The 14619-nt window shown below is 43.7% G+C and overlaps 1 protein-coding gene across 3 annotated transcripts in view; it reads right to left on the minus strand.

The window, feature by feature from the left end:
- Positions 1-1854: 1854 nt before the first annotated feature.
- The window catches only part of VSTM2A (V-set and transmembrane domain containing 2A), a 37403-nt gene continuing 24638 nt past the window's right edge, over positions 1855-14619 (minus strand). Inside the window, exon 5 of one of the 3 annotated variants that reach the window (XM_083473374.1) lies at positions 1855-3208. In XM_083473374.1, coding sequence (XP_083329500.1) covers positions 3162-3208 — 47 coding nt within the window. In that variant the 3' untranslated portion in view covers positions 1855-3161. The remainder of the gene's footprint in view (positions 3209-14619) is intronic. The other 2 variants (XM_083473373.1, XM_083473372.1) reach the window with 2 other exon arrangements.

Raw genomic sequence — 14619 nt, forward strand, 5'->3', positions numbered from 1 at the left:
CAGCTTCCAGGTCATGTGGCCAGCATAACGAAGCTGCTTCTGGCAAACCAGAGCAGCGCACGGAAACGCCGTTTACCTTCCCGCTGGAGTGGTACCTATTTATCTCCTTGCACTTTGACGTGCTTTCAAACTGCTAGGTGGGCAGGAGCAGGGACTGAGCAACGGGAGCTCACCCTGTCACGGGGATTCGAACCGCCGACCTTCTGATCGGCAAGTCCTAGGCTCCGTGGTTTAACCCACAGCGCCACCCGTGTCCCTAAGGTAGGCAGGATAGCAAATTCTCTTTTCTTAGCCTCATAATTAAAAGAAGATCCACCCAGATACAGAGGCACATTTTCCATTGTGCCTTTCCATTGCATGCCATGGGATACGGGTACACTGCTTGGGGGTACTTCTGGTGGCCTCAGTGGCACAGAGTGCCTTGCATCCAATTTAGTTGGTGACCCAGCTGCACCACTATCTGGAGAGGGATAGCCTAACTTCTGTTGTTTATGCCAGGCATCCTGAAACTCGGCACTCCAGCTGTTCTGGGACTACAACTCCCATCATCCCTAGCTAACAGGACCAGTGGTCAGGGATGATGGGAACTGCAGTCCCAAAACAGCTAGAGGGCCGAGTTTGGGGATGCCTGTTCTATGCTTTGGTAACACCTTACTGCAATGTGTTATGCGCGGGGCTGCCTCTGAAGACAGCTCAGAGACTTCATCTGGTGCTGAACTCAGCAGCTAGATTGCGCACTGGGGCAGCGTTTTGAGCATATAATGCCAATTCTGGCCCAACTGCAGTGACTGCCAATTAGTTTACAAGCCCAATTTAAAGTGCTGGATTTGACCTTTAAAGCCTTGAATGGCTCAAAACCCCAATGCGGCAGCTAGACTGGTGACTGGGAGTGGCCGCCGAGACCATATAACACCGGTCTTGAAAGACCTACATTGGCTCCCAGTACGTTTCCGAGCACAATTCAAAGTGTTGGTGCTGACCTTTAAAGCCCTAAACGGCCTCGGTCCAGTATATCTGAAGGAGCGTCTCCCCCCCCCATCGTTCTACCCGGACACTGAGGTCCAGCACCGAGGGCCTTCTGGCGGTTCCCTCACTGCGAGAAGCCAAGTTACAGGGAACCAGGCAGAGGGCCTTCTCGGTAGTGGCGCCTTCCCTGTGGAACACCCTCCCACCAGATGTCAAAGAGAACAACAACTACCAGGCTTTTAGAAGACATCTGAAGGCAGCCCTGTTTCGGGAAGCTTTTAATGTTTGATGTATCACAGTATTTTAATATTCTTTTGGAAGCCGCCCAGAGTGGCTGGGGAAGCCCAGCCAGATGGGCGGGGTATAAATAATAAATTATTATTATTATTATTATTATTATTATTATTATTATTATTACCTCAAGGACTGCCTCTCCCCATATGAACTGACTGGATCTTGCGTTCACCATCTGAGGCCTTTCTTTGTGTGTCTCCTCCATGAAAGGTCCTGAGAGTGGCAACATGAGAGCGGGTCTTTTCTGTGGAATGATCTCCCTGGGGCGGCTCATTTGGCACCTTCATGAGACACCTTTAGGTGCCAGGCAAAAGCCTTTGACTCAGTAAAAAAAGCTATGGCCTTGTGTGTGGAAGAGTTACTGTTTTTGTTTGTTACTATGTTATGCATTTGTGTGGTTTTATATTGTAAACCACCCTGTAATCCTTGGATAAAGGGTGGTATGGAAATATAGTAAATAATCGAAATATTTGCAGTTCTACATTTTTCTGGCCATATAATCAAGATCATCTCCAGTAACATACATAAATTAAAAGACAATTCAATACAATTCCGACATGACATATGTCCAATGCAAATAATTCAATGCTTGGAGACCATAACAAATTTTAATGTGCATTTTTTACAGAGTAAACAGAGGGGCGCATTGCCGTCTGCAAGGGCTCAGACCAGTGAAAAGTGATTGCATGGGTTACAAAATCTCACATTGCACCGAATTACAAATTAAAATGAATGCGTTGTTGAAAAGGAAACAGAGATGTCATTTGGTGGCACCACACTGAGATAATACTCAAACTGGCTTGCAGGATGGACCACAGAATGTCTATTCTGAAGTTATATCACACATACTGTAAGCAATTTACAGAATTTAAGTTAGGTTTGCATATACAGGAGTTGCAAAATTAGAGAAAACACATCAAAATAGAGAACACACACAAATAAAAGATGTATTTATAGAAACCTTCAAGTGCTCCCCAGGGGTTGGCGAGGGCCAGCAGCTGCCACCATCAAACAGGGAAGAAAGCAAGAAACAGGAATGGGAGAGGGAAAAATCAAATGAAAGAAGATAGGATGCGCAGGAGAAGTTCCAACACTTTCTTCCGCCTCGTCCAGAAACATATAGTCCTCTTGTACAGTGAGCAGCTTTGAATTCTTGTCAGATTTGCTGCCTAGAACAAAAAGCACTTTCAACACAAGTTTTAGATCTTGCAGGCCGGGCAAGTTTTGGGCTGAGATTTGGGAAAGGGGAAGTTTGGATTCTGCTTCCTTTCTGTGTAAGAACAAATGTTCAGTTGGATGATGCTAAAAATTTCTAGGCAACCCCTGAAGACTCAAGGGAATTCAATGCTTCTCTTCACTGAATCAAAAAGGAGGGGGGAAAGTGGAAGAAAATGTTGTCGTCAAGTTGAACAATGTTCTGTTACAGCACTCCAGATCCCCTCAAAGAAAAGACCAGTGGTACATTCCAAAGAAAGTAAGACTTGAAGAAACTATATGCTAGCCTCTTCTCTCCTTTTGCAAAAAAATTCTTTTTAACATTTTGTTTTTTGTGTGTGTGTCCAGAAGAAGGTGCTCCTTTTGTGTAGAGAATTAGAGTACATTGGGTGCAGAGAGGTGGTTGGAAGTTAGGGTCAACTTTGCTGTCCGCTCCGTAGGTTTTACAGGCGATTTGCTCTTTGCTTTAAGAAGAGAAAGTGATATTGGAAAAAGTCAGCACTTTTTAGATTAAAGCAAAGCACCCTTCACAAAGCCACAAACAAGAAGCAGGACAGAAAGTCCATGGCTTGTAGCTATCCTCGCACCTGCGGAAGAAGTTATAAGATATTCGCTCATCTTGCAGATTTCCAATGCTCCTTTATAAGGCTGTTTAAACACATACATATTTTTTTTTTTATACTTAATTAGCTGGCCAGCTTGGCTCTTGTGCCCATGACTGTCTTGGCATGCACTGCAAATAACAACACATACAAAGTATTTCAGTCCCATGGAAGTTCTTTGCTTAGTTTTCTTGTATGCCTCTCTCAGTCTCAACAATGCAATCCGATTGCCGCATGGCAAAAGGAACAAACTGATGTACCTTCTGCCTCAAAGCATTTATTTTTCTTTCTTTAACGCAAAACATATATAAAGTCACTGACAAAGCAATCCCCTCTTGGCTAGAAAACACTTCCTGCAGAAATTAAGCAGGCAGCGCTTGCAGATTGTGACCCATCAAACCGAACACAGTCCAGGAGTGATGCGTTGTGGCTGTGCTTATCATAGAAGGCTTATCCAGCCCCCTGTGAAACAACACCCACAGCTGGTGGGTTGTGTCTGGCTAGGTGAGAAACAAGCTGTGCAGTCCTGTGATAAAGAGTCTGTAAAAAAAAGCATTGCATCGGACAAAAAGGATATGTTCAAAAATATATGTAGCATATTTTTTCCTAAATGCTTATTATTTCCGGTTAGGCACTTTCCCCTCTAATTAAAAACAATAATTATAATACTGGGAGTGGGGCAGAGCTTGCTAGTGGAAAATTAGCCTTCCATGCAGAAGGTCCAGATTCAATTCTTGAGACCCGAAAATGATCTTGGGTGGCCGGAACAGGGAAGACTTCCAGCTGCCCAAGGCTGCAGAGAGCTACCACCAGCCAGTCCTGGTGCAAATGGCTAGACTTGGCATTAGGTTGCTACAAACGTTCATAAAAACAAAATGGTGGTATGGCACAGATAGCTGATTTCTACATATATTGCTGCCTCGGCTGGTAGACCACTGTCACACAGCTAGTAAACTGTGTTCAGTTAGAGTCCAAACCAGATGTGTACTTAAATCCGGTAAAAACCAATGGGTTTAAGTGTGCCTAACTAAGTTTTGGACTGGATTAACGCCAGTGACATCTGAGAGCCTGCTCTTTTATATATTATAAAATTAGCATGGGCTAGCTCAAAGAAACATTAACAGGTGTGACTTGGGGACTGCAATGTACAGAACATTTCTTTGATCACAAAAATATGCATGTTAGTATGATACTATCATTATAAAGCACAATGAAATAACAGAATAACAAATATTAAAAGGTTCATACAAAGTGAAGTGAGGAAGAATCTGCTAAATCTATTTCTTTTTTCTTCTCTTTTTCGTTTCTTTGATGATATGGCTGTTACCCAAAAGATTGTGAACACGTGGACTTTTGCAGAAATTAATTAATGTGTGTATACTACATATGGAAAAGGGGAAGTGGGACTGTATCATTGACTCCACCCTGATATCATGAACTTTGGTTATGATGCCCTCTCCACCCACAATATCCACACGTTGAACATAATATTTGCCAACTGGTGCCTACTCAAGCTCAGCTGAGCTAAATGCATGGAGACGCTCCTCTAATTGGCAGGTCCAAATGCATGGCACACCTATGCAGGATAGCTCATTTGGTAGAGCACAACTCTTAATCTCAAGGTTGTGGTTTCAAGACCCAGGTTGGGAATAAAGATTCTTGGAAGATTCCTTCCAACTATACAATTATATGATACTGTGATTCTGTGTTCAGCTGCCATGCCTCAGAGCTGCTTCACAGTTATCACAATGAACATATAGACACCGAGGGAGCTTGATGCCCCAGAAGTACAGTCCCATTCTCTCTTCTCCATGTGTACTTTTCAAGTGTGAGCAAGGTCTAAAATGGACACTTTCTTGTAATTAGCTATGACAGTTCTCATGGTCTCCTGACTATGGCCTATGTTCTTAGGCATATTTGTCCCGAGGCTTGGGATTCCATTGGCCTTGAGAGGTTTAAAACACTTCAAGCGTATTGTTGTATGACAGCAAAACAGCCTTTTCCCATGGACATTTATAGTTTCAGAACTAAAAACTGGCACGTTAAGGTCAAGACTGTGCGTGGCAAGAATCAAGTATGCACCCAGGTTACTTGCCACCACATACACAGTTTATTTCGGTTGTAGCAGGTTTATTTGTTTTCATTTTATTCAGTTTCATTTTAAATCATGTTCGACAAGACATGTGCAAGTTAAAGCAGACCTGAATATGTAAATAAATTTAAAAGAAGAGGAACTTCATTCCTTTCATATTTCTCATTGAAATGTCCAAGATGTAGCATAGCAAGTTTTTATCTTCTGCAATTATATGTCTACACAGGCCTCCACAAATTTCTTTTTTTAAAATAAAAATAAAAAAATCTACTGGTAGAAGATGAACTTTTAAAGAAGAAAACATTTGCCCTGCATTTTGGAAATATAGGTCTAATCTCCTAGCGTCAGCAAAAGAGTCCAGGATTCAGGAGGCAATACGGCCCTGCCTTGCATGGCTATATATTTCCATCTTCCTGTGACTTCAGACGTATTCTTACCTATCAGTTTCCCCCCTTCACATATCAAGATTTCTCTTCCTGCTCTAAAATTACTCATCACCAACAACCTGAATTTTTGAGAAGAGTTTGGACCAAACTACACATGGTTTTCAGTCAGTAGCTGTTACTGCTCCACACCTCCACGCCATGTCTCCTGATAGAATGCCCACTCACACACGCTCCACCTGACAAAGAAATACATCACCAAAACAAGACTAAAGAGGATGCAAATTTGCACATGGTGATTTATATGTCTAGCTGCAAATAAATAAATAATGGCTATGTCCTTCCAGTGAGCACTAAGGAAATCAGCCCTGAGTGCTCACTGGAAGGACAGATCCTGAAGCTGAGACTCCAATACTTTGGCCACCTCATGAGAAGAGAAGACTCCCTGGAAAAGACCTTTGATGTTGGGAAAGATGGAGGGCACAAGGAGAAGGGGACGACAGAGGATGAGATGGTTGGATGGTGTTCTCGAAGTTACCAGCATGAATTTGACCAAACTGCAGGAGGCAGTGGAAGACAGGAGGGCCTGGCGTGCTCTGGTCCATGGGGTCACGAAGAGTCGGACATGACTAAACGACTAAACAACAACATAACTAAGGCTTTTTAATACCGGAACTCGCCAAACTCAGTTCCGGCCCCTCTCAGATGGGCACCATTGCCATTATAAGAGAACAAGAAATATGTTCATGGTGAGTTCCAGCACCTCTTTTTCTAGAAAACTAGAACTGGCTATCCTAATAAGATAGAAAGGTTGTGTGTCAGGCTTGAGGAATTCTCTCCCTCCCCCCGATGGCACCACGAGGCAGGGAGGAAACAAGAAAGTTCTTACGTATGATTTATTCAGTCATCACGGTCAAAGACAAAGAATTCCAGTCATTCCTCCATAATGGAGTTGCTCACACTGAACTCCTCCCCCTTCCCCCTCTCACAGCAACACCTGCTTCTAAGGTGTCTGTCCGCAGACAATTGTCTCTGGGCTCTTTGTTCTTTCACCCTTTGGGGAGAAGGGGGGGTTGGTTATGCTGTCCAGTGACATGTAAGCTAGCTGTCTTTCCTTCTCCTAACACAGCATAACTCTGCTGTTTGCCTGTCTCTGAGCTGTTATCTTCCTCAGAGCCCTGCTGTGATTCAGTGCAGCCTTCCCCCTCTCCTGCAGTGTCAGCGCCTCCTCCTCCATCTCACCCTCTTGAGTCCAATCCCTGGCATTGTGTGAACTGGAGCCCCATGTGCCTGCTAGCTACCGTATTTTTTGCTCTATAAGACTCACTTTTTCCCTCCTAAAAAGTAAAGGGAAATGTGTGTGCGTCTTATGGAGCGAATGCAGGCTGTGCAGCTATCACAGAAGCCAGAACAGCGAGAAGGATTGCTGCTTTCACTGCGCAGCGATCCCTCTTGCTGTTCTGGCTTCTGAGATTCAGAATATTTTTTTTCTTGTTTTCCTCCTCCAAAAACTAGGTGCGTCTTGTGGTCTGGTGCGTCTTATAGAGCGAAAAACACGGTAAGTCTGCTGCCCAAGTCCTAACTGTTGATAGGCAATTTCTTGGCTCCCCTTTCTTCCAGTTTCCTATATTTAAACTGAACTTGGACCAAGCAGCCCTTTCAATAGAGGAGGGCTCCTCCAAGTTGAGGGCTGTTCTCTGGAAGCCCTTCAAATGTCCTCTGTGCACAGTCACCCTACATCACCCTCAATGCTGCCCCACACCCTACAAACAGGAGCCAATGAAGTCAAACCATGGAGGGGGGATACACAGCATGACGACATCGTACCATGTGTCAGTTTTGAATAAACATTATTTGGGTGTGTGTGAATGTCGGCAACTTCCGTTCGTTAAAAGTAATGTGTACTTTGCCCCTCAAAACCATAGTTGAAAACCAAGCACGTAAACTCATGCAAAACAAACATAGCTGCATGCAGTATATTAATTTGCATACATTATGCACTGGATTCTGGGTTCCCATTGTACAGAGTTTAGATTATGTCGTGAAATTATAGAGGGCTTAAGTCAGTGCCAAAGACAGATTGCATTTTAAAGATTGATTATTTGGGCCTTTTTCAAACATTACTTTTGAAACTAGGCATGGGTATTTCTAGAAATATTGCCTGGCATTTAAACTCATTCAGCTAAATGCCCTTCATAAGGTATGTTGGATGAGAAAGGGAACTTGGGCTTGGCTTTCTTCCCTTTGTTGACACTGTGGTTGTCAGCAGGATGTGGTTGAAATGGGACTTGTTCGGTCGGATCCTATGCATGCCTTTGTGAAACCGATTTGGAACATCCCCAGCACTAGGTCCTCTTTCAGTAAGTAGCTCAATGATTAATTATTCCTAAGGCAGCTGCAGTTGTTGAAATGGTTCATTTAACATATTGGAAATACTCTTCTTTTCCATCACTTCATAGGAGTGAGAGACAACTAGGCACTTAGTCCACAAATGTACATAAAAGGAGAAACAAATGAGATTTTCTTTTTATAAGCTGTAACAAATAAGAAGCTGGTCTCCTTTTCTGGATAAGGCATTTGATTTAAGTGACTGCCGGGGGTGGGAAATGTTTTTGACACAATGTGGGTGCAAGTTTTGCATTATAGATAGGAGACTTTCTTTGGCAGTGCAATGCTTGGCAGTTGTCAATTTTGATGGGAAGACTTGGGTTCAAATCTCTGCTCATTTACACAGCTCCTCAACTCGCCATGAGCCATTCATTCCCTCTCTGTCAGCCGGCCCCACCTCATACAGTGGTTGGTGAGCATAAAGTGTAAAAGACCATGTACACCGTCCTGAACTCCTTCAGGGAAGAACGAGGTTTTAAAAAATGAAACAGATTAGCAAGGCATTCTTTCTCAACCTCCCCCCCCCCCCGGTATGTGATTTGAGGCATGAGGACGAAGAAGAAACTTGAAACATCAATATTTTAAAAGTAATGAATGTGAAACATTTGAATATCCTGAGAGAGAAAATAAGGAGAGTGGGTGCTGAACTGCCCCTACCATAATTCATTATGGGCTGGGGATGAGCAGCAACCCTTCTTGCCATCTGTCTCTGCCCAGACTACCTACTCCATGGGTTAACTGAGAAGTTGAAGTTGCCTTTGCTACGAGAAGCCAAGCTGCAGGGAACCAGGCAGAGGGCCTTCTCGGTAGTGGCACCCGCCCTGTGGAATGCCTCTCACCAGATGTCAAAGAGAACAACAACTACCAGACTTTTAGAAGACATCTGAAGGCAGCCCTGTTTAGGGAAGCTTTTAATATCTGAAGGACTATTGTATTTCAGTATTTTGTTGGAAGCCACCCAGAGTGGCTGGGGAAACCCAGCCAGATGGGTGGGGCATAAATAAATTATGATGATGATGATGATGATGATGAGAGGGGATGTAGGGATGCACATACAGTTTACCTGCTGCAGAATTGCAGCCTGTCAGGCTGCTTCCAGCGACTCCCACGGCTAGTTGCCCAGGAATGTACAAAGACAAGGAATGTTCTTTTTATTCAGTATTTATAGAGAGAGGCTTTAGAACCCAGCCTCTTGGATAATGGCATTGTCCCGAGTGAATCTGCTTCCCCCCTCTCTCCCACTTCCTCATTCATCAAGCACAACGTCTCTACTACAAATGCTGAGAAGTACCTTCTGTCTTTGAGCTCTTTGCTCTCCTACTTTCAATGCCCGCCGGGTTCTGGGAGAGGGAGGGTCTGGAATGCTTTCTTAAGACACTGAGTGCGTCAGCTGTCACTCCTCTGATAGTGCTTCTTCCTCCTCCTCCTCCTCCTCTCCCATTATTTCCCAACTTTCCCCCTCATCTTCCTCTGAGCTGTGACCTCCCTCAAACCCCTGTTGTAATTCTGAACTGTCTTCCTCTTCTCTGGAAGGGTCAGGCTGGGGAGGCGGTCTCTACCATTCCTCCTCGGCCCAGCCCCTGATATAGCCAACCATATTGTCTCTACTGTCCTATGTTAGGTGGCCATAACCTCAAGGGAGTAGCTGTCAATCTTCCTTGGCCTCATCTGCTCTCAGTACATTTTAATCTAGACAGCTGCAGAAACCCATATGATTTTGTATTGGCATCTGTGCCATGACATGGAACTGGGTAGTCCTCAACATCCATGTGTCTCCCCCAGTGTCCAATCATGTGGTGGACTAACATGCTTCCAGGTAGCTGAATGCAAGTCAGCACCCCTTTGCAGATGTCTGGGCTTAACCTGTGGACACAAGGGGGTTCAGCTAGAGCACTGTGTGCAATGTCAGGGTTCAGATCAAGCACCAGCAGCCCAGCATCAGTCCCTTATATACCCATGGATGTTGTATGCATGGATAATGTATACACGGGGCTACAATTTGAGCATGAAACCAGGGAACGTTTGATGGTCTTTTGCATGAGTTTGAAAATGATTCTGATTTTCTGCCATTGCCCTGCAGAATTAATTAGAAACAGATTCTCGGTGTTTCATTGTGATTCCTCTCAGTGCCCCATTTCTTCTTTACCGGCATTCTTCGTCTTGCCCTCGTTTTCCCATACTGCCCCTGGATCTTTTTCAATGGCATCTCAATGTCATGTCTGACACGAGTGGCCATGAAAAAACAAACAAGCCAACCCACATGCATTCCTACAGCAAGCAGGATTCAACAGCAGTCTCAGCAAATGAAGCTGAGGAGCGTTGCAGCAAATAAAGAAATATTTCAGCCCTTAAAAATGTCTTCAGTGCCTGAAGAGAGTCACTATTAACATACGTAGGAGTCAGTCATATTGGAGTGGCAGCGCACACTGTGTCTGTGCTGGAAACTTCTCTGCATCTGGCCAACGTTATTGTGGAGGGATTTTAAATCTTTTTCATTCCCTGCCTGAGAAAATAATATTCGCTGCATTATAATTAAAGTGTGTGTGTGGGGGGTGGGGAGAATACGATACCAACACAGAGCCTTGATGGTTATGAGACCTTTGCATTACTTGCAGAAATGTGAGTGAGGTTTCAAAACATAACTTAATTACACCCACTCCTCTCCTACCACATTCCTGATTGCTACCTTTTCTGATACAGAACAAAGCCCTTCCCAGCTTGAGACCTCAGAGAGCTGTATCAACTGTCAATAGTACTTTACATTATTATTTTTCCACCGCTGTTTGTTCCCCTTAGCTGCTGCTGCTGCTTCTCCTCTGAGCATTTTTCCCTCTTCTTTCTTTGCCTCGCGTTCCTCAGCTTAATTTAGTGACACAGCTGTTGACTTCAATTCACCGTAGCAACCCATGTGTGTGTGTGCTTTTTAATGAACATCTACAGTAAAAAGCAAGTCCTCCCTTCGAAGTGGGTATCTGTACCCACAAACTCTCCATGCCATTAACAGGGAGCGAGCAAGTCACATGGAAGCTTTCATACTCAACTCCACAGGAGATTTCTCCATCCCATCTGACAAGAAAATTCAAGAGGTGATTCTTCCCCTTCACAACCTCTAGTTCCACCTAGTTGGGAAATGGGAACAATCAGATTTCCCTCTGTATAAGTGATAAATATCTGGATTCCTCTTCCTAACTGGCCAGCTGCTCCTGCAGAACATTTTCCAGCACTCTTAGTCCCTCTCTTCTAACTGGATTGCATCTTTCCTGGAGAGATTTGTAAGTTATGTTGGTTGTCTTAGATAGGTGCTTTCTTTCTTCTAAAGCAGGCATCCCGAAACTTGGCCCTCCATATGTTTTGGGACCACAATTCCCATCATCCCTGCCCACTGGTACTGTTAGCCATGGATGATGGGAGTTGTAGTCCCAAAACATCTGGAAGGCCAAGTTTGGGGATGCCTGTTCTAAAGCTTTCCTCCATTTTCTTGCACATTTTTTTTTAAAAAAAATAATAATTCTGTTGTCTACTCTGAGTTGGTTACATTTATGTATAGCCACAAAATTTGGTCTACTCACATGGCCTCACCACCATTTCAACCATGTTCTAAGCTTTCAGGGACAGGTCCTGGGAACAAGGGTGGAGATAATATGTCACCACTGGTGGAGGAAGAAGAGTGTGGGGGGAGCGCACCGCCGGCGGCAGAGTGATCCCGGTGGGGTTCCATCACGGCTGTCCCCCGCCTGTGCTGGGCACCACACCCCTACAGGCAGCGAACCCTGCCCCCGCCTGCTCTCCAATCCCCAGTGCCAGAGCATGAAGCTGCGCCACTGTATGTCACCCTGTGTCAGGCTATCTGATGCTCTCCCCGCAGCCCTAATGGCTTAAGCTGGGCTTTGGGAAGGAGGCACAAGGCTCTGGCAGGATCCTAGAGCCCTCCTACCTCCTTGCCAAAATCTGGTAAGCATTTGATTGGCTATAGGACCCTGTCAGAGCTCTCACACCTCCTTCTTGAAGCTAGGCAAGCCCTTGCTGGTGTTTGAGAAGATGCCCTCTTTGGCTGCAACACTTGCACTGTCCTAAAGCCTCCTCTGCAGGGAATTGCATATTAGACGGCTGTTGGCTGTAACGTAGTTTCAAAGGATATTTCTTCCCCTTTCAGCTCACTATAAATATTGCAAGTCTGAATCTCTTTCTAGACATGAATAGGTTTAGACGTGAATAGGTTTAAAAAGAAAGTGGTGGTGGAAAGACCAGGAGCAAATAAACCCAAAATAACACCTTGCTGTCAATCATACTTGGCAAGATTGAGATCAGGGAGTTGCCCTTTACAGGATCCATGATGCCAGACATAGCATTATGAGGACATTGAAAAGGATACAAGGGCAGTGTGGGAAAATGAGGCCAAGAACGGCGAGGGTGAAGAAGACGAAGAAAAAGGGCACCCAGAGGAACAACCTTGCAACAATAGATGTGAGAACTTTTCCTTTTCTGAAGCATTAAAGAAAATGAGGGGTATTTTCTTTTTCATAAGAAGGTCAGCTGTAACCTAGTTTCATGCACATATTATAGCCCTATGTAATATAAGTACCCAAGGGGTTCTTGCAGCTGCTCCCACAAAAAATCTCACTTATGCGGCACATTTTCTTTTTATAACTGCAAATGAGGTTGAACAGTTAGGATGTTCTTTTCATTGCAGCATTCACATGTGTGCTATGATGTTTTTCAAACAAAAATGGGAAGCAGAATCATGTTCCTTCTTCTGTTGTTATTATTATTATTATTATTATTATTATTATTATTATTATTATTATTTATTAGGTTTACATATCGCCCTTCATCAAAAGATCTCAGGGCCGTCACAGGATAAAAATACTAGATAAAAACACAGTTAACTGGTTAAAACAAAAACGATGAAACAACAGCCCCCCTCCCACAAACACATTTAAAAGTGTGTAGAATATTAATCAGCCAAAGGCCAGGTTGAAGAGGAACAGTTTTGCCTGGTGCCTAATTCTGAAACAGACACCTTACTACTCAGGTTTGGCTAGAAAATCTGACTATATAAGTGTTTATATTCTGTTAAAGAGCTGAGTTCTAAATTGAAACTAGTCCAAACCCAAGCCTTCTTGTCCTCTGCCTTTTGGTCTAAAGATTGATTGCCAAAATATGAAAATTCCTTCCAGTTGCACCTTAAAGACCAACTAAGTTAGTTCTTGGTATGAGCTTTCGTGTGCATGCACACTTCTTCAGATACACAGATGTACAGGAATTTTTTTATTTTGACTATGGCAGACCAACACGGCTACCTATCTGTGCCAAAATATGATTACTTAGCAATTGTGTGGGTGTCAGGGGCAGTATTCTGCAACTGATGCTACATCATCATCATCATCATCATCATCATTATTTGTTGTTGTTGTTGTTGTTGTTGTTGTTGTTGTTGTTGTTGTTGTTGTTGCTGCTGCTGCTGCTGCTGCTGCTGCTGTTGTACCTAGGTTGTGCATTTGTTTTTGCTAACTTACCCTTGTTATCTGAAATTTCACATGCTGGTTACCACCATTAGAAATCTCAAACAGTCTGGGCTTTGTGTCCTTTAGCATGTATTTACTTATGTGGTTGTTTGTACAGAGAGCCCAGAAAGCGAGCTCATACTCACTTGTGGGGGCTCTGCATCATACAAATACCCACACAACCCCATGTCCCAATTGTGTGCAGCCCCTACACATAATAAGCAAGAGCTCATGCACCAGGCTTTCTGTACTGACATCTGTGGGCAGCACACAGTTTAAAGAAGAAGACCTGATGTCAGGGGCAAAGCTAAAAGCATAGACCCATCTCACTCTGCACACAGTTATACATAATTTTTAGTTGCCATGAGAACTGGGTCTACCACATACACATAAGTGTTCTAAATTCAGCCACCACAATTGCCAGCATGGCAATGAAGTGCTGTCACCATCAAAAAAGTTTTTGTTGTGGCTGCATGTCACAAGCCCTTAACTGCTCAGGTGGCCCTAAGGATGATAACCTTGTGTGCCAAGCACCCCTTTGATTGCATTTGACCTGGGCCAAGAATCTGTGTCTCAGCATTCCTGGCAATTGTCAACCCAGTGGTCTCTATCTCTATCTATCTATCTATCTATCTATCTATCTATCTATCTATCTATCTATCTTTTTTAAAAAAATAAAATTGTGACTTGGAATAACATGAGGCCACTTAAAGCTGCTTCCCAGTCCTGTCGATTTGATGGTCTTGCAAACGAGAGCAAAGGTTATAAGTGATGACGCAAAACCAAATGCTTTCTGATTTAACATGTAGGAGACTTGTGTTAAGCCTTCTTAAACTGTGTGATTCCTCTGGAGTGGGGATGGATATTTTCATGAGAAAGTGGGTGGAGACCATATGAGGAAGAGTTCATGAGCAAGCTTACGGCTTATCAAAAATTTGACCAAATATATGTAGCAAGCATCATTGCCTGGACTGCTTACAAGCATTATACCTAATCTTCCATTGAGTAACTAGGGTTTTATTAATTTGAATATAGCAAGATTTCCAATTTTAACATGTCAAACTCAGGAGCTACCTAGTGACTCAACTTTTTGAGCAGCTCACTGTTCTTTTTGAGCAGCTCACCTGCAACACTTAACCTCACTCAGGACTCATAGTTCCAGGTAGCTGAAATAG

Source organism: Podarcis liolepis, assembly GCF_965112155.1.
Source record: "Podarcis liolepis genome assembly, chromosome: 13".
Classification (NCBI taxonomy): domain Eukaryota; kingdom Metazoa; phylum Chordata; class Lepidosauria; order Squamata; family Lacertidae; genus Podarcis; species Podarcis liolepis.